Source organism: Monopterus albus, unplaced genomic scaffold (genome assembly GCF_001952655.1).
Source record: "Monopterus albus unplaced genomic scaffold, M_albus_1.0 scaffold45.1, whole genome shotgun sequence".
NCBI lineage: Eukaryota > Metazoa > Chordata > Actinopteri > Synbranchiformes > Synbranchidae > Monopterus > Monopterus albus.
In genome coordinates this window covers 1618306-1645749 of record NW_018127925.1, presented here as the reverse complement: position 1 = coordinate 1645749, position 27444 = coordinate 1618306, and the positions used below count along the sequence as shown (strand labels likewise).

The following is a 27444-nucleotide window of genomic DNA, read 5'->3' as shown; positions in this document are numbered from 1 at the left end:
TTTTTCACCTAATTTTTAATTAGAAAAATTAACAAAAAATAAATTATATATATATATATGAAAATAAATCATTGATTGCATATAAAAAAGATAAACAACAGAGGTCAGTGTGTGTCTCATACACGCAAACAAACACACCCACCGGAAGGACTTGGTGAGGTCAGCTGTCACGACCTAAACAAATATGGCGTCCACAGTAACGGTGGTAAACGCTGTAGTTTTTCGTTATCTCTCTTCAGTTCACTAGTTTGGTTTTACAAATTATGGCTTTTGTACAGTAACTGTCTAAATTAATCAAATGTTTATAATCACTTCTCTAAACGGAAAACGAAAGTCGGAAAATAAACGGAAGTGTGGACTCTCATTTGAAACCAAACATCCGCATCTTTCACGCGTGTTTACATGCCAGCTCCTCGTTTCAGACGAACAAGGATGGAGGAAACATGAAAAATATGTTCAGCAAAACGTGAAATGGTGTGTTGTTTCGCCTGACACAAAGGACTGACTTAATGGTCTGAACAAGATGTAACGTCTGCGGAACTTTATGTCGCCGTAAACAAATAAACAAGACATGGACCTTTCCTTGGAGCAGTCTGAGGGTAGACGTTGATAAGTTGAAGGTACATGAACTTACCATGGCTTGGGTGACCCTTCTCATCTCCACGATAGGAAAATGCCTCGACGCTGTCTATTTATTACTGGACCTGAATTTTGTCATCGTCCACAGCTTGGTGCGGACTCTGCTAGCGGTGATAGCCTTTATAAACAGCCTGCCCACCCTCTTCCTCAGCTCACTGCAGGAGTTGGGAAACTTTACCGTGGTTTTCTTGATGTCCATAGCAGAGGCCACTTCAAACGTAGCCCACGGGACTGTCACCATGGGCGGGAGCTTGGTACTGGCTCTGGAGGGGCTGCTGGAGAGCCTAAAGATGGTGGGTTACCTGTCCATGCACGTCCTACTTCGAGGTAAAGAGCACCTGTATCGAGGTATGCTGTCGGTGCTGGAGGGCTGCAGCATCACTGTCAGCCTGGTGATCTATTTCACCAACACAGTGGTGAACTTTGCACTCATTGCCACTCAGAACACATACTTGGCTGTGGTCAGCGTGTGGCAGACGGTGTCTAGCCCACTGCAGAAGGTGCTGGAGCTCACGCTAACCTCCTTCACCTTTCTGTACAGCTGCCTGGTTGGGACATCAGCTTTCCTGTGGTCACCATGTAAGATGTTGCTGGACTTTCTGGTTTCACTGGTGCACATGTTCATCTCTGTCTTCATACTGAACATCAATGGCCTCCTGTTCACTGTCGCTATCATACTAACTACCACTGCCTATCTGAACCCAGAGTTGACCCAGCAGGCTGCTATGAGAATCGTGGATTACATGAACTCTTTTCCTACTCTACGTAGTCTGTCTCTGGCTCTACATCAACTGTTTTCAGCCTTGCGGAGTGCGCCACATTTTGTGCGTGGTAATATGCGACACGTGCAAAGGTTACTCTATCATCTCTACCTGCTGGAGAGAGGGCTTTGGCAGCAGCTGTCTCGACATGGCAGTCAGCTAGGCCTGGCGCTGCAGGCATACCTCCACAGGGACAACAACAACCGAGTGCGAGGCGATGGTGACCCCCCAGAGGAGCGTCGGGACCCGCCAGATGGAAGGGCAGGAGATGGAGACCACCAGGAGCTGCTGGATTTAGTTTTCCCCTCCTCCAGTACAAACAGACCGCTGGAGAAGGAGTTATCTTCAGACAAAGACAGTAAACCTCTGCCTGCTAAGAATCTGCTCTCTCTGCTGAAGGAGCAGGAGGACAGGAAGAAGTGTGTGATCTGTCAGGACTGTACCAAGACAGTGGTGCTGCTGCCATGCAGACACCTCTGCTTGTGTAGAGACTGTACTAATATCCTGCTGAGGCAACCTGTCTACCAGCAGAACTGCCCACTGTGTCGGCACATGATCCTCAACACAATGGATGTGTATCTATGAGGGACCAACAAAAGTGGGATGTCAAGGAGCCTCGCAGCATCTGTAGTTTAATGAGATGAGATGCTCTATGACTTGTGTCTAGTGATATTCTTTAATATGCTTACTGTCACAAATACATCAAGACCAAAAGTAACAAAGCACTGATTAGTCCATTTCTTAGAACTTCACCTGCCTGTGGCACTCATCCTCAAGCATATTCATATTCCCAGTGAAGACAATCTTTAAAAATGGCTCATAAATATATCATCTAATTATTTCTTTCAAGGTAACTTTTTCTAAAACAACCGTCCTTTTTAACAAAAGTTGGTCAAATAGGAGTAAACAGTGCAAACTGGTGAAAATGGGCTTTGACAATACAGACAGTACGTGTTAGTAAGGTGGATTTATTGTTGGTTCTAAATTTATAAGATTTATTGAAGCAACAAATTGAGAATATCACCAAACTTTCCTTTCAAAATCTGTGCACTCTCTGCGAGCAGTTTATAGTCAAGATATTAAAATAAAGGCACGCTGTGTTCCAGTGCCAAACTATAGTACATACCTACAGTGTACAGTATGCATACTAGTATTCAACAAATGAACACACAGATTATCTCTTGATTAATTTTTCAGTTCTGTGAAACATGTGACAAACACACAACTTCTCAGAGCCCAAAGTGATGTTTTATGCTAACAGTCCAAAACAAAACAAATGTAATTTACCACCAGGCATGATTTTTAAAAAAAGCAGCAAATCCTTAAATTTCTGATGCTGGAGCAAGTTATTTTGATTTCATGATTAATCAAGGGATTGTTACAGCTCTAAAAGAGACAGTAACATGTTTTTCCCGAATTGTTTCACTTCCATAGGACTCAAAAATCTAGGGTGCCTTGTGCTGATTATACTGAGATCCTGTGTAGGTTTAGTTTGTAGTATGGATCTGGGACATAGCTGCTGTCTCTGTTTTGGCACAAGATGTGCCTGTTAAAATGTTCCACTGTTGCCACGTTGAGTTTCAGGTCTCGTCGCCATGGTAACCCATAGGTGGCCTCCCTCCCTGATGCTGAACTGTTTTTCGCCCCTTTCGTCTTAAAACATTGTGCTTTAAGTGGTCCATGCTGTGAAGAAAGAGCACGACCACAGTGTCCAAATGATTCCATGCAGGTTGTGTGTATGAATGCTGTATGTGTAACAGTGCATTCTGAACAACACTGTGACCTTTGTTGCAGATTTTACCATTTAAATCTATGTCTATAAATATTTGTGTTGTATAGAGCATTGGACACAGAGCTGTGTAAAGATTTGAATGAAAAGGGTTTCCAGTAAGTGATGATAAAACACAGCGTCGTCCCATTTATTTGTTCTATTGATGGTGTTTCTTCCAGTCTTCCATCAAATGCATATTACAGTCACCACAACACAAAATCCATAAAAGGGTTCCCATTTCCTTTGTTGTTGTAATAAAACCTAGATCTCTGTTGTGTAAAAGGACCATAAACTAATAAGGCTTTACATTTCCATTTGTTTTTGTTTTTGTTTTTCCAGTTGCTACTGTCACAGCTGAAGTGTTGATATTGATTTGGGTTTAAAGTTTACAGGGCACTATTGTGACACCACGTTCATGCATTATTATTATTGATGGCGACTGTTGTGTCACCAGTTCTGTGGGGGAACAAAGTGCCACATGTCACATGCTCTAATTTGCTTTTTGAAGTTGTTGATTTTTGTGACTGAAGCTATGTAATACAAGTTACCAACATCACCGCTGCATTCCACAGATGTCACTAATGAAAGTGGTCAGAATGTCAGTGATTTCTAGAGACCAGACTGTAGTCATTACAGACGACTGCTCTTCTCAGGTATTGCCAAAGCACCAATGTGTTTGTAACTAAATGTTGCTGTGGCCTGAACACAGCTCCTGTGACCATCACCTGTTGCTGCCTGCAGTACACGTGAGCTGTGTGAACAGTGTGGGATGATGTGATTTGTGTTTTTTAATCTTATGGCTGCCACATAACCGGCAGGTCTTGTCTTCATAATAAAACATATTGAAACTGTCTCTTGTGATGCTCTTCACCACCTCAGCACATTATTCTAGTAAATGTTTTCAGGAGCAGGCAATAATCTAATACTAAAGTTAGTTTATTAGGACTGTGGCTAATGGTTTTCACTATTGGGTCATCTATAGATTATTTTCCTGATGCATCAGTGAGTTGTTTAGTTCACAGAATGTCAGTAAATAGCTAAAACCCCCATCACAAATCCCAAGAGGCCATGGCGACATGTAAAGATGTGTTAAAACAGCATTTCAAATCGGTGCAAGTCCATGTATTGTCTCAATGACCAATAACAGCTACAGTAAGCCCACACCACAGGACACACTTCCAACCAATTGAAATTAGGTCTAGTGCTTTAAAACTGGAACCACAGGGTTAAATGGCATCCAGTTTAAAATCCAGTCAAATGAACACGTTTGGGACATGACAGCTTAGGTCATCTGATGGGGCTGCGGTGGTAAAACAAACAGCACAGGGAATGAATGAGTGAAAGTGTGTGTGCATGTGGCACATCAGTTCTGGGTGTGCCCTGTGCTGCTGATTGATCTTCTCATTTACCAAAGTTATCAGAAGCTCAAAAGGAGATGCGACACCATTATTATCTTGTTGTCTTCTGACCCATGAGTGCAGTCCCTGCATTGTTGTACATGCAAATGAGGATGTGCTAACAGATGAGAGGAAGTTTAATGTCAGGGGATGAGCAGGGAGAAGTAAACTGGGGACAACTTCTTACCCTGGGGATCTGACCTCTCCCTTTTGACCCCAGCGGTCCTGGTTGGGAGCAGTGTGGGAAAATGTCAGACTCTACTGCACTCTTCCCTGCCTCACTCCAGCTCTGTCTTATCTCTTTATGATCACGGCCCCCATCACTTACTCCGACACTATTTCCATCCACTGTCTTCCGCTGTGTGTGTGTTTATCTTGATGTCTTAATGAATGGGAAAACATCTTTAAAACCAGAAGGATTCAGCGAGAGCAGCAAAAACGTCAGCAATGTCAAAGGTGAATTTCTAATAGCTACAAACAAGTGCTGCTCTGTAGTCGACCCTGGCCTCTGACCTCCCTATGGGCACACATGAACAATGAGAGAATTTCCCCATATAGACAAGTTATGGGACTGTTTTAGACTCTTACTAGTGAACCATATTGATACTGGCCAGCCTCACATGACATATTACAGCTCTGCTGTTATGATCCAAAGATGAACTGAACAGCTCGAAACAGACTATGCACATAGATTGCTAAGTGCCGATCACATGTGTCTAGACACAGGTGTTCAATTGATTACAACATACTGTGTGTATATCTGTATGTCTAACCTTTGATGACTTGATATTGTGAACGCAAATCATGAAATGAAAAGTGTTTATGGGCAAAGTTTCAGTCAAGAAGAATGAAAAACAAAGCTAGTGCAGTAAAAATGACAAAGGACAACATGGCCCCCAGACCACCACCAGGTCGATATGAGAACAGCCCTTGATTCAGTGATACTCCTCAAAGACTGCGCTGTGCATCTTTTCTTTGTGGAAGTCTTCTCAGAGATGTATTACCTTACAAGGAAAACAAGGTTTAAAGCAACCTTCAGTGGAATTTCTTGCTGATTGTGTCACACCAGCATAACCGCAGGCTTCTGTTCAGTATTTGTTTAGTGCAATATTTCAGCAAGAATCTATTTAAGTACAGCTGTTGATCTTAAATTCCAGTCCAAAAATGACCCACAAAAGGCTTCAACTTTAGTAGAGTTTACTTGTGATTAATCACTTTCTTTACTCCTGAGTGCATCCATTGAAAAACTAGGACATGGAAAGACCTATAAAGGAGCAAAATCATATTATGTAATATATAACATAGTCCTCAACATTTAATCAAAAGTCAGATGCTCCATGGAATACTAGTGTTTTAATGTTGCATCAGCTTCATGGATTTACAATAAACACAAGAGCACAGTGAGTTCCTCGTGCATTTAATTTTATGAAAATAATTCATCAGTTTAGTTTACTTGTTTCAGATCTAGATGACTGTGTCTATGTACTGTAAGTACAATTATTTTTGACAGTCAAGGCCTTCATTTATCAGTTATTATTTAACTACATATGTCTGCCTTGCAATTTTGTGTTCATAATCTCTCCAGAACAGGTTTTATTTTCCAAGTGGTGCATATCTGGTTGTCATGCAGGGATATGACGAATAAACCCTGAAGTCCCTTTGTGACATGATGGAAAGTAGATATGCAAAATCCTGATGTACTGTATTTTCCTGTCTTTAACATCCAGCCACTGTTGCACACATCATAAAAACACCTCAGGTCTCAGAGACTGTTTATCCAGCTGGTTGAAATGTTCAATCTTGCCCAGATGATGTGAAGCACAGTCTGATGAAACCTGACTTTCTGCTTTGCAGATGTTCCTGCAGACATTTATGGCTTCTTGAACAATGATACAACAGTGGCCCCTGCTGGACAAAGTGTTACCATTTTTAATAGAATCAGAATCAGAATCAGAATCAGTTTCAATCGTCAATTATGTTGAGCATATCAGGAATTTGTCTCCAGCATGGAGTCTCTCAGGCAATGGACAACAACATGCAGTAAACATTATATTATATTATATACATAATACATATTTCCTAAAGTCCACTGTCATCTCCAGTGTTTTAATTGTGTTCAGCTCTAGGTTGTTGCGACCACATCACAGGGTCAGCTGTTCAACCTCTCATCTACAGGCTGACTCGTCACCATCTCGGATGAGACCAATGACCGTTGTGTCATCTGTGAAGTTCAGGAGTTTAACAAAGGAGTCCCCTGAGGTGCAGTCATTGGTGTATAGGGAGAACAGCAGAGGGGCGAGCACACATCCCTGGGGGGTGCCTGATAGACCAGGCACTGGATGTGATTTTCCTTAGTCTCACCTGTTGGCTCCTGTCCGTCAGAAGCTGAACAATCTTTGAATAAGGTAGTTAAAAATGTAGCATGTTTGTATGACTCCCTGTATTTAACAGGAATCACTTTGGCTTTGAACTGAAATCACATTTTAGTTTGAACTGAATTCTGATTATACCTGTATGTACATTCATTTTAATATGGCAGTTGTTGAAGACAGTGGAAGTCGTGTCCTCAATATTATTTTGGTCATTTGGGGATTTTGCCAGCTGGAGGAGAAGGTCATGACACACAATTAAACATACATGTGGTGTGTTTTTGATGGGTGACTGTTTATGTTAGACCATATATCTTCATACTTGTTTCTAAACTCCACATGGTTGATATATATATTATATATATAGAGAGAGAGAGATTATATAGCTTCACATTTTGGGAAATGTGCTTGTTAGCTCTATTGCAGAGAAGTAGCTGTGAGGATCGATTCCACTGTCATATCTGTCTGTTACATTTTAAGCTAACACCAGCAGCCAGTCAGCTTAGCTTAGGGAAAACCATTTCTCTGACTCTGCCCAAAGGTAACAAACCTCCTACCAGCATCTCTGTCACTCACCAGTTAACTGAAAAGGTTTTACAGACACTTTTGGCGGCCAGTCAATCATACCTTACAGTAGCAGGGCTTTGTTGGGGAAATCTCAATCTCAGTATTTTCTAAAATCCTCACCATGGCCCCGCTCCTGATAAAGTATATGTGCATGCTCTCGTTTATCATAATGTGTCACTATGACTAAATCCTACATTTTAATCCAGATGTCAGACGGTTGCCTCATTGCCCAGTTCTGTATTTCAGGGAGTGATCTCACTGTCTGCTTGGGCTTCGAGGAGTCAGAGAACGATGGAAATGAATGATTGATGCCAGAGGGAGATTGATGAACTCCCTGCTTCTCTCATTCTACCCTAGAGGGAAAAAGTTATGAGGATATATTTAGACCTCAATTATGTGTCAGAGTCTCAGGGACTGAAGGGAAAATAACATTTCCTCATGTCTGAGTCAGTGTATTTGATGGGCACGCAAAGTCTTCCCTGGGTTCTGGTACTGTCAGTGTTTACCCTCCAAAATAAACAACTGGGAGAGACTCAGTAAACTAGGAAAATAATACACGTTCCTTTTGTTCCAAGCTGTCATCAGTGCCGGGAAGGTGGAGGCAATTATATCAACCAGCTCACGGTGTTGAAATGTAGCTTGTGAGTCTGTCAGGGTACTCACAGCATTTGGTGAAATCATTAGGCCGAGGTAAACAGAGGGAATATTTTCCAGGATATTTTCCAGCCTTTTTCATTATGGTATTTACTTTGGTAGTGCTATGTCATTGCCTTTGAGAATAAAATCCCAGAGGACTGGGTGTTGGATTTTATTACCAAAAAGTTCATGTTGATCAGTCACTCAAATATGTGCTTTATCTGTTACTTTATACTTCTGCTCTACTACATTTCAGAGGCGAATACTAACAATTGTTCCTTTCTACCTCATTATTCGTCTTAAAACCCTTCAGATTTATCTTGAGGGGAGGAGCCTGACCTACTCAGAGCCGCTAGACTAAAATACCTAACTGTATATGAAATATTTAAACTAGCCTCACCTCAACCAGCTGCACCAGTAAACTGCCAGTTACACAACGCTGCATCAGTATTAACAATCTAGTGATGTCACATATACAACAGCCCCAGGGGTCATTTGTAGCCACTTTTAGTTTGAGTATACCTTGATCATTCTTTTGTATTTTAACTTAAATAGAAGTGTGAAGAGTATTTTTGCAATCGAATCAGATTAGCATCTATCTAGTAATAAAACTAACGTGCACATATGGGGCCTAGCAAGCCTTTGAAAACCGACATACTGTAAATTACGCAGAGTACAAAATATAATGAGAACAATAAGAATCCACAATCTGCCACGTTTATCCTAAAAGTACTGGGTATCTACACTTGTATGTTGCTACTTGTACTGTCATGTAATTGTTGCTTTTAATTGTCATTTAATATTTGATCTAATTTGTATTCTAATGTTTTATCTATCTGCGTGTATTGTGTTAAGCACTTTGAATTGCCTTTGTTTATGAAAATATGCTAAATAAATGAACTAGCCTTGCCTTGCAAAGCCTGATGAAACTGATCTCTTCATATTTGTCACTTTCCATTGTGAAGGGGTGTTTATGGCCAAAATATGTCAGTCCTGTATGGTTTAAAAACTACAGTGTTTTATTCATGTTTATTGTACAGAAATCGATGTGAAACAAAGTGAAATAATAGCATTAAAGCAATCTGTGTCCTGGAGTTGGCTGGAGGCCACTGTCATCACATTTGTTACAAGGCTGCGACTGAATCACCGACACTACATAAACAACTCAGTGTATGCACCTCACCCCTCACCAGTACGGTATGTGCCATTCAAGAACATTGTCTGGTATGTTTCGCACTTATTACACAAACACAGCCGTACCAAGTCACAGCCTATTCACGTGTCTTTATCCAGAGCTTCTCAATTAGGTAACTAGAACAGGGAAAAAAATGGTTGTGGTTCATTCCCCAAAGTGGGATATAATTTTGTTTTGTTGATAGGCGCATGTCATGCAAACACAGCAGAGTTTTTCCAGTCTGAGTACACCAGGAAACCGGTGAAGGTGCTGTCTGTCTTAGTGCTGGAGTAAATCCCATTGTACTCAGACAGAGCCATCTGGACCCACACCTGGTCACCAGGGATGAGGTGGAGCAGGGAGCCGCCTGACAGAGATGCTGGTTTGGACCAGTTTCCATAAAATTGAAAATAAGACGCCACCGTGTGTCCATTCTTCATCAGGTCAAACTGCAGGCTGGCACGGTAGACTGTGGCATGGACAGCAAAGTAGTAGACTCCAGGGACTCTGCAGGTGAAGCGCCCCGTCTCTCTGTTGTAGTCACCCTGTTCGTTTAGCAAGATCTTGTCGAAGTGGACTGCATCGCCCACAGTCAGGGGTAAAGAGCGGCCCTCTGAGAGTTTGGCGCTGAAGGCCGATTTGGGTGCCACAGCACATTCTCCTGGCTGCCCCCTCTCCCCTTTCTCTCCTGGGTCACCTTTGTCCCCAGTCAGGCCTCGCATTCCTGTCTCACCTGGAGAGGAGCACAGACATAAATGTCCAGCACTGACCTTCATCACAAGCACACATACATAAACAAAACAGAATACCTTGGTATCCCTTGTCCCCCTGCTGTCCTTTCTCCCCTGGAGGAGCATCCCTGCCATCCCGGCCATCTCTACCTGGCTGCCCAGGACTGCCATGAACTCCAGGAGTGCCCGGGGTACCAGGGTGTCCAATACACAGACTGGGAGGGATCTTATTGGTTTCTAACTGGTTGGAAAGATGGATGTAGAGGATGAGGAGGGCGTGTAACAAGGGCAGCAGCCTGAGTGAGGTCATGGCAGTGTCACGGCTGAGAGAGAAGAGAAAAACACAAAGAGCTGAGACTTGCAAAGATAAAAGAAAGTCAGTAGTGGAAAGTAACTAAGTGCATTTATTCAAGTACTTAAATCTGAGGTAGCTGTATTTTTCATTTTGTGCTACTTCATATTTGACTTTTTTAAATCTGCTACATTTATTTGATAGCTTTATCTACTAGTTACTTTTCAGAATCAGATTAACAGTACAAAATACAATATAATTATCTGACTTTATTGATCCTTGATGGGAAATTCACTAAATACCCTGCAGTACTTTAAATTATGAACATACAGAGTAAAATGAGGTCCACCTTTACCAGCTATAGCAATAAATGTGACGTACACAACAATGTGTCAATAAATAAAATTCAATAATGTAACATATATCAGTGTGAAATGTGTTATTTTGCATAATGAGTGCTTTTACTTTTGGTACTTTAAATATATTTTAATGCCCAAACTTTTGTTCTTTTACTTTTGGATGCAGGACTTTTATTTACAATATAATATTTTTACACTGCGATAAAGAATTTAAGTACATCTTCCACCACTGAAGAAAGTATGGTTTACACACAAGTCTGTGGAGGAGTGATAATAGTGATCTGAGTAAAACAAAAGTACACCACAAATGCTACCGTATGCATCACTTCAAACCAAACATGATCAAATTACAGAAGCAGGGAGAGCACATACATTTTGGAATCGCAACATGTGTAAACACACTGCACTGAGTGTTTTCAACATCAGTTAGGGACTTACAGTATGACATTCACTTTACCTTTTTCTTGACAAATACTGTATACTCTGGAATGGGGTTATTTATTAAAGGGAATCAATCAAATTCATTTATGTGCAGACCTGTTAGTCAACCAGCTACAGATTCTCAACACCACTAAGACATAGGATAAATGAGATAATAAGATAAATCGTGCTGGATGATGACCAGTAGAAATTACTGCGATCTTTCATTAGAAATGATTCGAGCACACTGACCTTTAGTTCCAAAACTGTCTGTAACAAGAAGCATTTATTTGAATAATTAGGTCAGAATTGACCAGTGTCTCTTTTAAACATGTTTTGTCAGGTGCTTGGTGTGTGTTCACAGAGAAAACTTTGTTTTTCATCTGATTTTTCAATTGGTTTAAGGAAAAAGTGAAACTGAAATAACCACATGACATTACTGTGCCGGTATTATTCATTAACATTCGGTACTGCCAAAACTGTAAGGAAGTAACTAGTAATTTAAAGCAGATGGCAGTTTGGCTGTGTGCCTCTCCACTCAGGTAGACGTCTTTATAAAATCAAGGATGTTTAAACAATCCTAAGCGTAGATTCTTACTCAGACGACTGTGCAGGTGTGGAGAGCTTGTGTTTATTAGCACAGGTGCGGTTTTTGGTGCCTCCTCAAATAACTGGCTGGGAGTCATGATAATAAGAAGAATGTGTTCAGTTTCAGGGAAGAAATATGGAAGGAAGTGATGGGAAAAAGACACAAATGAACCAAAATGAAAGGAGATGCTACCCAGAAGACACAGAAAATATGTACATGAAATACATTTACATGATCCCAAGCTACAGTGTTAGGTTAAGCCATATTTAAACTACATAGCATTTAACTGTTTTGCATTATAAACTCTACATCTATGTGAATAAACATGAAGTTCCATTGAAGCAGACTAGCAGACTGCTACTGATTGAGCAACAGTTACTCATATCTGCAAAACAAAGTATTACTCGTCATGGTTTCTAAGCAGATGTTTCTTATAAAAGGTTGCCCAGAAACTACACAGTCACACCCACACGTTCAAAGGTTCATCCTCAGATCCTCTACTCTGTTTGTCTCCTTAGACAAACACAGTAGAGGAAAAAGCAGGGCCTTAGATAGCCCTGCATGGACGGCTGGAGTGTTGACAAACTGTACAACTGAGCCACCTGAGCTGCATAAAATCTGGTAATTAATGAATGTGTTTGTATAACAACCAAAACTGTGAGGAAGGAACCAGGAGTTTCAGCTTGTCTCTACTGTCACCTTGTTAAGTCGTCTGTGTGACACACAGGACCGTAGACCGAACTGATGAACTGAACAGGGGATTGTGGGTGGAGCCAAGGGGTGGCCAGGTCACTAGACACCCCCACAATCTGATTGGTCAGCCCTGGTGCCGCTTTTGCCACAGTCAAAATGTGATGCTTGTCAGTGTTAATGAATGAAGAATGAAAAACAACAACCCATTGCTGCCTGAGATACAACTAATATTTTTCTGGTGCTTTATAATTGATATTGGTCGAAGTAGTTGTATTCGATATCATGTATGCAGCATGATATTTAAACATATTTTTCTGTTTGTGTTGTTGTGGGGTACTTGATTTGCCTCAGTGGGCAGGAACCACTGTGCAGCAGTTAGTTGCAGACGTTAGCTAAAGAAAGCACTGTGTGTGTCTCATTTTTTACACAAAATAAACAATTTTAACTCAAATGTGCCCCAGCCTGGCTACCCTGTCCAAAATTTTCTAGATCCACCCTTGTGGGGGATATACAGCTGGCTCACAGCACCTGTTTCTAGGGGTTTAGTTTGTGGTGTGCGACACTGATGTGAAAATTTAAGGGTATTGTCATCTACAGTATCTGCAGGTCTCCTAAGTGCAACTGAGTGCTTACACCCATAACAGCTGCAGAGTGAGACACATAGAGGGTGGAATGGTGGGGTGAGGGTGCCAAAATCAGGAAAAAGGAGAGACGTAGCGAGAGAAAAAGAGACAGGAGAGAGAATTGCATGACAGAATTCCTGGCAGTGAAGGAACAAAGGACAAAGAGTGGAGAGTCTGAGCAGCTGTCTGCCACCACTCAGTGGCTCTGTGAACGTTAGAAACGTGATGGTTTTCCATAAGAGTACAAAAGCAGAACTGAATGTTTGTAAAGCACTTACAGGTGAACTACAGTGCTTATTGTAGCTCTGGCTACCAGATACCTACAGAATAGCTTTTAAAGCACTGCTGCTAAATCACTCAGTGGTATGGGGCCAAAATACATGTCTGAGCTTTATGAAGAATACACACCCAGCAGGGCTCTGAGATCCTTAGGAAGCAGTCGGCTGGTAGAACCCCAGGTCAGAACCAAACAAGCTGCTTTCGGTGACTATGCTACACACAGATGGAGTCAACTTGAACTTAGATGTGCCCCAACTCGGCCACTTTCACTTTGCAGCTGAAAACTCCGGGCACTGTTCTCATTTGCCCTTGACTGACTGGTTTCTGTGCTGCACGTTTGTTTCCTGTGTTGCATTTGAGGCACCTTACAATCATTGCACTGTAACTGCTCTATAGTCGTGTTTCTGACCTTTGGTTATGTCTTTATTTTTATTTGATGTATTTTCTTTCATTTTAGCAGTGTTTTAATGTTACTTCATCTTAACTTGTGAAGCACTTTGAATTGGCTCAGTAGCCTTTGTCTTTAAACACTTAAAACATTTACTTTTCATAAGTTTCTATCATATTGTATTTGTCATCAAGCCACTTGATCTGACTTTAATAAATATTTTTTACACATATGGAGACAGTTCAGTGTAAATCACTAGACTGGAATTTTGATTGAAACATGTTTTGATTTCAAAACAAAGAGAGTGATTCAGTTTTAATGACTTCTGTGAACTTTTACATGCAGTTCAAACATCTGATTTCTCTGTACAGCAGGAAAAGAACAGTCACTTGGAAAGGTTTGGCATTTTGCATTAAGACCAGCTAAGTGCACTGAAACTCAGTATCTGGCAGATAAAGGCAAAGCTTCCTATTATTTCAATGAAGTACTTGTGAATAACACCCTTACCTAGTAGCGGAAAGTACTGTACTTTACTGAAGTACTATATAAATTTGAGGTGCTTGTTTGCTTTCTTCTTTTCATGCCACTTAGACTCCACTACACTTATCTGAGAGCTTTAGTGCAGTTATGAAGAGCTTACTGTGAGTTAACCTAGCCAACAGTAAATACAGTTCAATGATTATTACATTACTATATAAACCAAATTCATTGTTTTTAGCATCAAAATCATTTTTGATGCAAGAATGCAAATTATTTCATGGTCTTAGCTTCTCAGAAACCAGGGCTGTTAGTTGTCATTGAGTATTTTCACAGTGTGGTAATAGTGCTTTTATTTAAGTAAAGGCACTAAATACTTAAATCACTCATAAATGTAACACTGGTAGGACTTGTTGTGCTTCATTATGACTATTTTTACGTTTGATACTTTGAGTACATGTTGCTACTAATACTTCACTTGCTATAAAGTATTATTAGACAATAATTTTGCCATTTTTATTAAAGTAAAGGGCAAAAACATTTCTTCCAGCACTGTCTTCAACACAGTGATGCACTCTGTGGTTCTTACTGGATGTTCTCAAGAAGAAAACATACCAGTACTTCAACACCAAAACTCTCAAACAAACCGCAGCCCTGACATGTGCAGACTTCACCAGTGTGCCCCCTGTAATTCAGAGGCTGAAGAGTAGCTTTGATTCACAGTTCATACACAAAAAAATCAAAACCTAACTTACCAGATTATGTAGTGAAGTGTTCGGTAGGTGCCCCTGCTGCTGCTGCTGTTTGTGAGTGTCGAGGAGAACCCAGCATACGCTTTTCCTCCCAACCAGAGTCTGGTTGGGAGGAAAAGGGTGGAGGAGAGAGAACAGGGAGAATACAGAAGGAAATATTTGATGTTAATCCAACACAAATAGAACCGAAACAATCAGCATGAACCGAGGAGTCTGGGAGATGAGAAGACATAAGGGGAGGGTGATAAATGGAGGAATGTTTAGGAGATTGCATAACAGTGTTTGGAGAAACTGAGTTTAGAGGACTGTGGTCAGAAAAAGGCAAATGTCACCAACAATGAACTGCAGCTGCAAATGAGCAGTCCTCCTCGCTCTATTAGATAAAACACACCTGTTTTTAAATACAGGCATCCCCTGACTTAGAATCACATGTTCCTCTTCTCTACACTATGATTTTCATCATCTGCCTCCAAGATTAAGCAATTTGGTCCATCCAGAATCCCAGATAGCATCTTCCCAGCAATATCAGCCTCCCACTCAAGCGAGACACTCTGACACTAATCCTCTTATCCCCATAATCCTTCAGTGGCAGCATCTAGTTGATAAAGAAAGAGCTCTTAACGTTTTTTGGCAAGGAGGCTAGTTAAACTTGAGCCAGTTAAACCTCCAGCAGCTCCCTTATGTTTGGGCCAAGGAAAACATGTTTGCACTGTTATCATGCAGCAGTGACCGCAAATGGACCAGACCCGTGCCAAAACTGGAGATGGGGGAGGAGTTTGAGTCTGCCGAATTAATCTGTGTGGGATAACAGAAAACGAGCAGGGTGAAGCTTTAGCAGGAATAGCACAGGGGTCTACAGCATGGAGAAGAATCTCCAATATGTTTTTGATATGTCTGTTTCTGTTGATTCAAGATAAAATTGACTTAAAAAGCTGTTTACGAGCTGTGTCCAACCATCATTTCTTATCATTTTATGATAGCGGATCAAGGGATTGCAATGTCAGTCAGCTGGTCGGTCCACCACGTTGGTCCATACTGAAAACTCATGGTTCCCTAAGGATGAATTGGAAAAACGTTGGTGATCCCCCTGACTTTTCTTACAGTGCCATCATTGGGTCAAAACATACATTTGTTCAATATTTTTATTCATTTGGCCATCTGAATTTTATACCTAGTGCAAATTAGCAAATGTTAGCCTGTTAAGATGATAAATTAAGATTGTAAACATGAGAAACATCTGGTAAACATCAGCATATTAGCATTTAGCTCAAAGCACCGCTGTGCTGCTAGCATGGCTGCAAAAAATGATTCATATAAGTAAATGTTTCCCTGTGAGTCTAGAGATGTCACTGACAGGTTATCCACACATGCCAAACATTATGCATGAAATGTGCTAATGCTAATGTTGTCTCAGAAAAAATATATAATTTCACCAGACAGGTTAGACTGCCACTCCTTTATGTTTGTAAGATCTGTCCTGGTTAAGTTAAAGCCATGGAGTTAAACTGATAGCCTTGCTATCTGCTACATATTTGTGAAAAAACATGCAAAAGGTTTGATGTAACCTATGTAAAATTGGAAAGCAAAAACATTAGCTTTCATATTTATTTCTGAAGGGTCAGTTTACCTACCACTAGTGTAGCAGTTTAAATACTAGCCAACAGGAAAGAATTGTAATTTTAGCTCAATTTTTGTGTGTCATGGTCACATATTGAGGCAATTACAATTTCAGAATTGATTGGGAAAGTTGGTACAAAATGCTGGTTTTATAAGAATGTGATGACTGTGACTGGGGTGGGGTGGGGGGTTGGGGCTCTTTGAAGCCAGAGGTTGAACCTGAGTCATCAGGCTGCTGCAAGGAGACGTTTCCGCAGGCTCCTGTGGAGGCAGTGAGCTGTAACCGAAGTGAGGCACGTTTTTAATTAGAAGCAACAGAATCAGCACATTCTGGGCCCGCTTCACCAGTTTCCTGTAAGGATCCATAAACTGCTGCTTGAAGGATTTATTGTTACTGCGGATCACTTGGCAAATGAACAGTTTGAATTCATGTCTACCGGGTGGCGGTGCATGGTGAAGTTAGCCAGCTAAATATCAAGTCCAGGTTAGTTTAGGGTTGACCTCAGTCTGTGATTCAGAAACAGCTGTCTCACAGTAAAAGCAGCAACATGTAGAGACTGTCCTGAACTCTGAAAGTTGTGAAGAAAAATGTTGTGCTTCTTAAAAAAAAAAAAAAAAAAGACTGTATTGTGATGATGCACCTATTTTCCAGAACATCTGGTCTTGGTAAGAAAAAGCTCAGTTTCGAACTTTAAAATTAACTCATTGTGCCCAGATGTAGCTAACTGCATTGTAACCTTCTAGGTTACAAGTTACTTTCACTAAACTAGTTTACAACAGCTTTTTATATTAAACACCACAGAAGGTGCTAATCAAAAATGAATTGTAAATTAGTAGAAAATCTAATTAGTAAGTCCCTCTGCTCTGATGTTAAGCCATTAGTCCATTCAGAAAATTCAGATATTTTTAGAGCACTTGTTCAAAAAGGCCATAGGACAAAAAAGTTTATTTTTGACATTTACTAATATTACCTTTTAAACTATTGTACCAGTGTGTTTTCACTATCAAACATACAAAGCTGAAATGATAAGCTGATTAATCACTGGTTGATATACCATGTGATAATCAGTTTATGTAATTTCTTAAGCAAAACATTCGATGATTTCAGCTCCTCAAATCTGAGGACTTGCTGCTTTTGCATGTCTTAAATTTATAACAGAAATATTTTGAACTGCTCCACAGCAAACAGACTCTTAAACCGGGTTTTGTAATTCATCACAGTGAATTTAAAGGTTATATTATAGTTGCAGTGAGAGTTTAAGTAAAAACTGGTTTGAAAAGTTACTGTTACCTCATAATAACAAACCTGCAAACTTGAAGTTCATTGTGATACAGTAAACACACACTGGGAATACACAGACACCTCGCATGATGGGTATGAAAATATTAAGAGTCTTATAGTAACATAACAGTTGTGACCTAAAGAATAAAAGATTTGTAGAAGAACAATGAACTGGTCATTCTTAAACTAGGAAACAACAGTTGAGAAAATACTCTCACCTCAGGACCATTTAGTAGCTTCTGATCATATCAAACAGTCTTTAGCTGAAGGTGGAGCCTGCTCAGTTCTCATGAGATTATAGATATTCAGATTTTGTTTCTTAACTTTTCATGGGTTAAAAGCAAACTCCCTCTACTGATACTAATATAATGATATGATATTGATACTACTTAATATAATTAAAAGCTCAAGAACAGCTTTTCTCAGCCACTGCTGTGCCACTTTGAACTCTATGAGTGAACCAGTCAAGAGACAAAAAAAGAGTAAAGGAGACATGTTTATTATTTAAACTATCACTTAAATAAAAAAGTGCATAGAAAATAAACATGATTAGAAACTTTTCTTTTTACACGTATGTACAACTTTGTTTCCAAATTATACATTCAACCATGTAGTTTGTGGTTTTCCTTCATTTTGTTGATGTGTACTGAAAGAACACTGTCAAAAACGGGAGAGAATATGACTTATGAATACCGTTGTTACAACAAGCAGGAGTATTGATAAGACAAAGGTATATTCAAGGCATAGGAAAACAAGCCTGTTTATGAGCCATGACCCCTCTTATTAGCCCGTCCTGTGCCCGCCCCCTCTGTGACACCACATCCCATCCTAGGCTGATAACTTCTGTACACAAGAAACAATTAGAAAATTACAAATACATGTTAAGTACTCATCCAAAGCTCCCAAACAGTGACTTTTGAAAAAAAAAACCAATTTAGGGAGGATGTTGCACAAAATAAATAAATTAAAATGTTTTCGGCGTCAGCATTTATGACTTTCTATAAAAACAGTACATGGTAAGTACAACCAAAGTTCAGCGAGAGAGAGAGAGAGACAGAGAGAGAGAGAGAGAAGTGATCAAGGACACGCAAGAGGTTTCCAAAATGAAAAAAACAAAACAAACAAACAAACAAACAAAAAAAAACAAAAACCTGCCATTTCGGTGCAATCATTAAAACTCCTGCTCAGTCCCCATAAACCAAACTCGTTCATTTATACCACATCAAGTAACCCTTCTAAAAAAAGTCCCTGTTAAAATGTACAAACGAAAAAACATTCACTACATCAAGCAGAGAAAAACAGAACAAAACAAAAACAAACAAAAAACAAAATGGCCGACCTCAAGAAGTTCACAACCACATTAATACAGTTACATTTGTCATCACATAAAAACTGTTTCTTTACGGAAAGAAAAAGAAAGAAAAACTGCAATGCTCCTTGCTGGTGAAGGAACACTCACAGGCACAGCAAAACTGGAACTGGATATCAATATACAAAAGAATGATGCACATTAGTTTCATCTGATAGTACTGTAACACAAAGCCATTATAGAGTACATTGAAACATTGCTATTAACCATTATAAATCTGTTGTTTTTGCTACTGTAACTAAGTTTGTCTGTCCATACCATATATTGTATAGATACTAAAGTACAAGAAATTACTTATGCATGTTTCCCTATATTATTGTTATGTATTTATACTATAATTACAGATAAAGACGGAGAAGGGCCACTGGTGTGGCATGGTAGAACCAAGTCCAAAGAAACAACGGAGTCCGGTTTCTTATTGTATATATGTGGTTTCAAATTGCGAAATAAATGACTTATTGGTTATTGGACCTTCTGACCCTGAAGATGCAGAAGTGGATCTCGAGAAGCGAGTCGTAGACAGAGCCCTTGGCATCAGCGAATGTGCTGTCACTGACGCTAGCATGAACTGTTTTAGCTAACCCACTAAAACCTGTTGTTCTACAGACAGAATGGCACTGCTGTTCACATATCTGTATTATTCCCAGTGCTGAAACGAAACTGCTGCTGCCCCCACTGCGAGGTCATATCTACACAGCATCCGTATCTACCAGGGTTGCTGACACAAGAACTGAAAACAAATGACAGCTGACACACTATCTACATCATCACAAGTCTGGTGATGTGAAGAAGGAATATACATTCATTGTTTACCTTAGCAGCAGAACCCAGCGAGCCCAGTGTAGCTGCAGCTGTACCACCACGAGGCTGGCCCATCAGTCAGCGTGGAGGGGCCTCAAGACCTGATCTTGGGCCCCACATGGAAAAAGAACAGCCAAGGTTTGTACACACTGAGCCTTCAGGAAGGAAAGGGCTGCTGGTGTTGTCCCTGTCTTCACTTTGTTGCAGAAAAAGAGTCAAGTGCACTTTGCTAGAGTCTCAAACACCACTGTCAGGAGTCATCAAGACCAGATTGAGGTTGACTGAACTCAGGGCCTAATGCACAAACTCATAAATGACCATCTGTGCAGGTGGTTTCAGCATTGGACTTGCATCATCTGTCTGGAGAAAGAGCTGAGTGTTCCTGTGTCTATTCAGTGCCTGTGTCACAGCTAAAGTGCAAATCACGTGTGGGTCATATTTTTGTATCAGTTAACAACAACAACAAGCAGTATGGGAGTTACTGCTAACGGCCTTAAGGTGATAACGAACTCAGCAAGAATGGCTAAGAAGGGTAAATTAAAAGGGACAAAAGCAAAGTCATACTGTGGAACCAGCCAGTCTCAGCAGTCCAGGACATGAAGGCTTGTGAGGGAAGAGATGCATGCTCTGTAGCAACTAAGGCAAACCATGAAGAGACTGAATCAAAGAATAGAAAATGCTCTGAGCACTGATCACCAGGAGAAAGTGGCTCAACAGAGGCACCTCCTTATTTTAGACCAAATCTGCAGTGGGACAAACCCCTTTCTGGTCAGATGTGAAAAGTTCATATGTTGTCAATTGGCTGATAGGTGAGAGGAAAAAAAAACCTGTTTTGATAAGACCTTCTGGTAGCAGCCTGTAAGTGGCCTTGATTCTCAGTGTGATTTGGTGTGGAGACAATAAGGCTAAACTCTCTCAAGTGCATAATAATAGTTCCCATGACTGTCATACTGTCAGCTAGAAACTGGGACAATGAAAAAACCTGCCAGCTCTGGCCAAACTGCCCAGGATTAGATAAAGAGCTACTGGTGGACTGAACTAAGATGGGACCGAGCCACAGACCAGCGTCAGTCTTTGGAATCAAAGAAAACATTCAGGATACAAATTAAAAAAGAAAGAAAAAATTATGACAAAAACAACTCTGAAAAGGCAGTGGAATACAAAACATAGAAACCAAGCATTAGTGTTTGTAAACCTCTATTTTCTACAAAAATGGCAATAAAATAAATAATTTTTAAAAAATATAAATACCATCATTAAGTGCTATTCACTTTTGAGTGCTTTTTAAGTATTTTTGTACAAAAATATACATTATTTACACTTGTTTTTAAAAGCAAACACGATATCCCTGTCCATAGCAGAAAGACAGATTACAAACAAGACTTAATACAAATAAAAACCATTTTCCATAGTTATCACAACAGGCCAAGAAGAAAACAAGGCGTGTGAAAACTCAATTCAAGGGTGAGATGTTTGGTTCTCGTTGCTGCTGTAATTTGGAACGTGATTCAAAAGTCCAAGCTTAAATAATTACCAAAAGGAAATCTAATAGACAGCAAGCAATCTTGCAACATGTCTCTCTGTTTCTAGGAGACCTGTTGCTTTAAGCTCCAAAAATCAATTACACATGTCTACTAAAGCATATCAGTAGGGTTGTCCAGTCCCTTGGCTGTCAGTCCACCAGAATCTCTAGCTGCCTCGCTCTGATGCTTCATCCTATCAATGACACGTAGCTTCCACACTCAGACTAAAGGTCTATTTAAGTACAAGGGATGGTATCAAGCTCAGATATCACCCTTTAAATTAATGACATAAAATACCCCCCCCCAAATCGAAATTAGCACCCCTCCCCACCCCTTCCTCTGTTTTTTAATCTTGTCCTTTCTGTGGCCACTCTGCCCCCTAGTGTTTCTACCTGTACAGCTCTTATCAGGCTGCTACACCCACAGACAGCTTCTATTTACAGTGTCGAATGTGCACACTTATATAAGCTTGTGTAAAAGCTGGATTGGGGGAAGGTTTCAGTAAATCACAGCGGCTCTGAAGGCATTGGGGCACATTCAGACAGGGAGATGTGGATCAGTAACAGCTGATACTCAGATTAAAAAAAAAAAAGAAGAAATTCCAACAATTAATGTACCTACCAAGTCCCTTCAACAAATTGCACTTTGGTGTAAAATGGAACCAAGTTCTTTGATTTATTTGTTTTTCCCTCTGTGTTCACATCTCAGCATTAGTGGACCATAACATATTTCTAGAAAATTAAGGAGGATGGGCCAATGTAAAAAAATGATGAAGGGATTATCATCCAAATGTAAATAATAATATTGCGGTGCTGTGGCTCAAACCATTTCAAAACTCACCACTTAAGGTGAAACTTCCCATGCCAAATATAAATGAGACAAAAAGAGGCACAATATGCTGGAATTCCCATAAATGGCTCCTCCTCCAAAATGGCCCTTCCTGCATAATCAGTACAACCCATAACCAGTGTCTCTGCTGTGCTCTGCCAACACCAGCAGCAGACACACGGCAGCTGTGGTCCCACGCAGAACAGACCAGTAATTTCGGCTAAAAGCCACAAAAAAAAAAAAAAAAAACCCAGCAGGGGGCTTCTGCTGATCAACAGACCTAGTCTCTTTAAACCGTTTATACATGAGTATCAGTTGAGGAACTTGCGACAATTCTTTGCACCGCAGTTGCAGGGCAGCTTGTTGCTGGCGTCCTCAATAGGGAATTTGTAGTCGTAGGTGAGCTCCTCTCCACAGTAGATGCGCCGGGAGGCGAAGATGACAATGTGCTTCTGGCCATCCACGGTGATCACCCGAGAGTAACAGTTGGGCTCACAGGAGTGGTTGATGAAGCGGGCAGCATTGCCATGCACTGTGGCATCTACCACCTCATAGTCATCGATGCGAAACATGTAACAGCCAATCCCCTTTGAGGAGAGAAAAAGGAAACACAGAGGCTGTATGTTTGATGCTCACAATACTTTGAGTTATACAAAACAACAAAAACATTTTAAAGTCAGGTTCACTCCCAAGACCTCACCTTTCCACTGTAATAGTTCTCCCGCTTGTCAGTGAGAACAGAACGAATGACATTTCCAGAGTATTCAATGACCATCTCCCCAGCATCAATGGTTTTCTTGCAGAACAGACCTCGGCCATGAATGGGAGACCTGCAGTCACAGACACGTCATTAAAGTCTCTGTATGCAGATGTAATCCTTTTGTTTTGGGAAGCCCTTTTTAATCAAAACTTCGTTCAGATATTACATTAAAATTACTTGTAAAATGATGTAAGAATATGAATAAAGGAGACTTAATCATGGAAGCCCCTAACAAATGAGCAAGGTATTTGATGTTGGTCTGAGCAGTGACGTCCAAAAGCTATTTTCACACAGAGTATATGATCAACGTATTGGGCAACTTTTCATCATCCAAAATGATTTAGAAATGATAAACAGAACCAGCATTACTGATCTAACCTGTAGACTCCAACAGTTTGCTTAAAGATGGCCTTCAGTTGTTTGAATCTCACAGTCAGAGGCTGCTCCATGGATGCTCGCCTGCAACGACAGCACAACAGTGAAATGCTATGATGATAAGATAAGATAAGATACCAGGGAGGAAATCTGGGTGCAGAAACAACAGGGATTTTGTGTGCACTGTCACTGACCTGGCAGTCCTGAGCTGCCCTTCCTCATCTTCCTCTTCTTGCGGCCTGTACTCAGGAGGCTGCCGGTGTTTTGAGGCCAAGAAATTGAACATGTCAAATACAGACCTCCTGAAGTGGAGATGGGTGGAAAGGACAGCAGTCAGAAACACAGACACAAAAGATGATTACTTTATAGAACCAGCAAAAATCATAATTCTGTATCAGTATGGTAACAAGTTCAATTTCTAGTGAGGAATATTAAACACATAAAGTAAGCTGCTGTCTCTCCTGTTGTCTACTGAAGTATTATTCAAACATAAAGTTCACAACTCCTGGGGGTGTGACAATACACTTATCTCATGAGACGAGATGCTATTTTAACACTATTTTTAAGAAATCTTCAATGACAAAATGTACAACTGCAAAAATGGTTTTTATTCAACTAAAAGTCACAAAATCCAAAACAATGTAGGTGCATTTTGAAATGTTTTAACTAATCATCTTGTGATGAATGTCACTTCAATTCTACTTTCCGAGTATGAATTATTGTATCTAGTAGAAGACAAAACATACTGCAAGCACTGTAAAAGGTTTGGCCTCAAACTCAGCTGACTGGCTTCTCTCCTGTATGATTTCACACGAGTCTTTTCAGACCTTAGAACTGTACATGAACTATGTATGAGCTTCTAATTGAAACCACGTGTGACCTTCTATGCTATTTTCACCCTCATCGCACCTCAGCAGGCGGTGACATCATCCGACAAAGGCGCTGCATTGACCAATCATGTACAGGGGACAATCATGGACGTCCACGGGAAGAAGACTTTTGTTTATCTTGTTTGTATAAGCATTCACTACTATTCACTGTTGAATTTGGGCCAACGTTAACGCACCATAACAACACGCCATGTGTTTTCGTTAGTACTGGATGTTAAACTGTGTTGTTTATTTATCAATGCTGACACTGGTGGTAGAAATGGTGCTAAGGTAGAGTAGGCTACGTTAGCAGCATCGCTAACCAAAACACTAACTCACAGGCTGAAAACGTGAATGAAACCTATGACAAGCCATCAAGCTCAGTGGGTGTGCATGTTAACGCGTGATCTTTGAATAACTGTTGAACATTTCCCAATGAATATAGAATAGCATTTTAGCTTGAAATGCCCATCCCTAGTACGGACTTTTTAAGTCTGAACATTAAGTACAAACTCCTGATGACGGGAGGATGCAGTACTCCCAATATGCAGCTGGAACACCAGCATCCTTGCTGACAGAGTACAGTGCTCTGAACGAGATAGAGCTGCCTGCTAATTATAGCTTGCTGGTTCATTAGCAGGTACAGTACTAAAACTCCGAAAGCTTCTGAGAAAATTTACATGACTTTGTTAAAGTGACCACATATTTGCAATTTCAGTCATTACTTTTTTGCCTGAAAAAATATGAAAACTTTATAAGGTGGCATAATACCAGTTCTAGGATGAAAATTATAACAGCTCTGAGCATCTGCTGAGCTCGATGAGTCACCAGAGAAGTCACCTATGTATACTCATCACAATGTGACCATATGGTACACACCTACAAAACTCACCCTGCAACCCCTCACCCTAGTGATGTTACATGTAAAACCCAAGCTTGAAGCTTGTGTCAAAAAAAGAGGGTGTTCCCAAATGAAGCCTTGCTTTAAAGTTTGTGTCGTTAACCTAACTGTCACGTGACCAGTGACAAATGAGGTCTTGTTTTGCAGGAATCATGTGAATGATTTGTTCTGCGCTTTGAGTGGATTGAGTAAAGGCTCGTTCACATGGATGATTCCCTCTACTTCCATCATTAACACACCATAACAGCACGCCATTTGTTTTCGTTAGTACTGGATGTTAAACTGTGTTGTTTATTTATCAATGCCGACAATTCTGTTAGCATGACAATTGTCCATTTATAAAATGGAGCCACAGACAAAGAGAAGGACTTGTTTGTGAACATTTTGGGCCGACTATTCTATTCTTTCTTTCATCAATGATAACACTGATAAAACTTTTTACATGATAAAAACTGTCATCTCACGATATCAATGATATAGTTATGCAATAATGTTCCCTAGTGCGCATATCAACAACACAAGCCCAGTGTCTGAGGGTGCTACTTCAACTGTATGACAGTGGTTTGGATACAAGAGGTCGGACCTCCAACAAAACACAATACTTGAAAATTGCTTAAAAATGCTTTAAACAACTGGTTAAAAAGCTCAACCCAAGATACAACATCCCAGGGCAAAAATATTTTTCTAAGACATCACTGCACTATGAAGCATGCCGTGACAAACTAGGAGATACACTGTTGTCGTGGAGTTTTTTCCCTCAACATGTGGTCAAAACCGAACCGCGGAACCATATATCAAGTTGACTGTGTACTATATCAATGACTGGAAGCTACTCAACTCCTTCCTTGAGACAAGCTTCTTTCCCAAAGATCATACAGGCAAAAATATTGCAAGTGGTTTAAGGGAGTTTCTTGACTCGTGGCATCTAGAAGATGACAAACAAGTGTGTGTGACAACCGATGAATTGTGCGCATGCTTTGCCCTTTGTGTACGTGATGCATTTGTAGCTTGTTTTTCTTTGGAAGAGGATTTTCTGCTCTTTGTTGAAGTCTGTATTGGACTTCATGCATAGTTCAGCTCTGTCACTTGCCTGGCCAGTGCCAGCTCACCTTTGGGAAAGTTACTAGTAGCTACTAGAAGGACGTGATGGTGGGTTTCAGCAAGTACTAACTTCAAACTGGGAATTCAATAGATATGAGTGGTGCATTTGTGTAACTTAAGTGTTTGATCAGTTCAATCTGCACTGACTCTGAGCTCCGTGGTGTTTCTCTCGTCAGATTGTTACCAGGAGGACAGCACGGTCAAGACATTTACTGGACAAAAATAGTTTTCATGTAGGCCTTTGAATAACATCAGTCACAAAATGCAACTGATCCCTTGTAGTCTGGAGCCCTAAGGTCCCTTCCTAACCTGTGGTGGATCTCTGCACGTGCTGATCCATGAGGGTTGATGGGAGGTTCATTGGATTCCTGTGGTTTGTGGAAGCGGAAACGATAGCTCCGACAATGTCTGGAACCATACAGTTGTTCCAACAGGAAGACCACTGCCTCATGGACGACTCCCAGCATCCTCAGTCCATTCACACCTGGGAGACAAGGAGACAGAACTCCACAATGAGTCACTTGCACTTTCCATTCAAAGGTTAAGATAAGTATCAGTCAACAGTGGACACTATGAAACACATTTAAAAAAAATCTAATCTCATTTGTTAATTTCATGTGGAGTGATGTGTCACCTTCAAAGGAGAGCTCTTTGAGTTTTGCATTGGAGCGAGCTTCCTGCACCTTATCAGTCAAGGACTTCCAAGCCTCTGTAGAGAGAAAGGGTATTAAGACTGCAGGACACATTATGTACAAAAATATAAAATGACAATGACCAAAAACATGAACTTAAACAGAAAGTGAAAATGTTTTCTCTCACCTTCAATACTCTCACAGCGGATGTGGAAGCCATCCTCACTGCAGATTTCAAAGATGATACCCTTCTTGGGTTTGCTATCCAGGCCTGTATCCGTGCTATTGCCATCTTGGTCAGGTGGTGATGCCACAAGAAGAGGTCCTGCTGCTCTGGCTGCAGATACTTTGTCTTTACCCATTACTTCTCCCGGCAAAACAGGACCTTCAGATGTCTTCATTTTACCAAGTACACTAGAAGAGACAGGAGGCTTGCACGATAAATTCATTTATTATCCATTAAAAAAAC

General features: G+C 40.5%; 3 protein-coding genes across 5 annotated transcripts in view; 1 reads left to right on the top strand and 2 right to left on the bottom strand.

Moving 5' to 3' along the window:
- The first annotated feature begins 142 nt into the window (after window positions 1–142).
- Window positions 143–4022, top strand: rnf26 (ring finger protein 26). The gene has a single exon (XM_020600111.1). It carries the CDS (start codon window positions 636–638, stop codon window positions 1983–1985), a length of 1350 nt encoding a protein of 449 aa, XP_020455767.1. The 5' UTR covers window positions 143–635; the 3' UTR covers window positions 1986–4022.
- Window positions 4023–9141: 5119 nt separating this feature from the next.
- On the bottom strand, window positions 9142–15128 carry c1qtnf5 (C1q and TNF related 5). The gene is made up of 3 exons (XM_020600178.1): window positions 14921–15128; window positions 10124–10368; window positions 9142–10047 (listed from the first exon to the last, which is right to left on the bottom strand). Exons 2-3 carry the CDS (start codon window positions 10353–10355, stop codon window positions 9527–9529), a joined length of 753 nt encoding a protein of 250 aa, XP_020455834.1. The 5' UTR covers window positions 10356–10368; window positions 14921–15128; the 3' UTR covers window positions 9142–9526.
- Window positions 15129–18319: 3191 nt separating this feature from the next.
- Window positions 18320–27444, bottom strand: part of kmt2a (lysine (K)-specific methyltransferase 2A) — a 45361-nt gene continuing 36236 nt past the window's right edge. For all 3 annotated transcript variants that reach the window (XM_020600229.1, XM_020600231.1, XM_020600230.1), the window contains exons 28-34: window positions 27163–27389; window positions 26978–27052; window positions 26653–26827; window positions 23667–23774; window positions 23476–23556; window positions 23038–23167; window positions 18320–22924 (exon numbers count right to left, since the gene is read on the bottom strand). In XM_020600229.1, coding sequence (XP_020455885.1) covers window positions 22649–22924; window positions 23038–23167; window positions 23476–23556; window positions 23667–23774; window positions 26653–26827; window positions 26978–27052; window positions 27163–27389 — 1072 coding nt within the window. In that variant the 3' untranslated portion in view covers window positions 18320–22648. The remainder of the gene's footprint in view (window positions 22925–23037; window positions 23168–23475; window positions 23557–23666; window positions 23775–26652; window positions 26828–26977; window positions 27053–27162; window positions 27390–27444) is intronic.

What these genes read in the sequence shown, in the direction of transcription:
- c1qtnf5 (XM_020600178.1), bottom strand. Translation starts at nt 10,355, where the DNA reads ATGACCTCACTCAGGCTGCTGCCCTTGTTACACGCCCTCCTCATCCTC. An exon ending in GGGGGACAAGGGATACCAAG is followed by an intron (nt 10,048 to 10,123) that starts GTATTCTGTTTT and finishes GCTCCTCTCCAG; the next exon opens with GTGAGACAGGAATGCGAGGC.
- rnf26 (XM_020600111.1), top strand. Translation starts at nt 636, where the DNA reads ATGGCTTGGGTGACCCTTCTCATCTCCACGATAGGAAAATGCCTCGAC.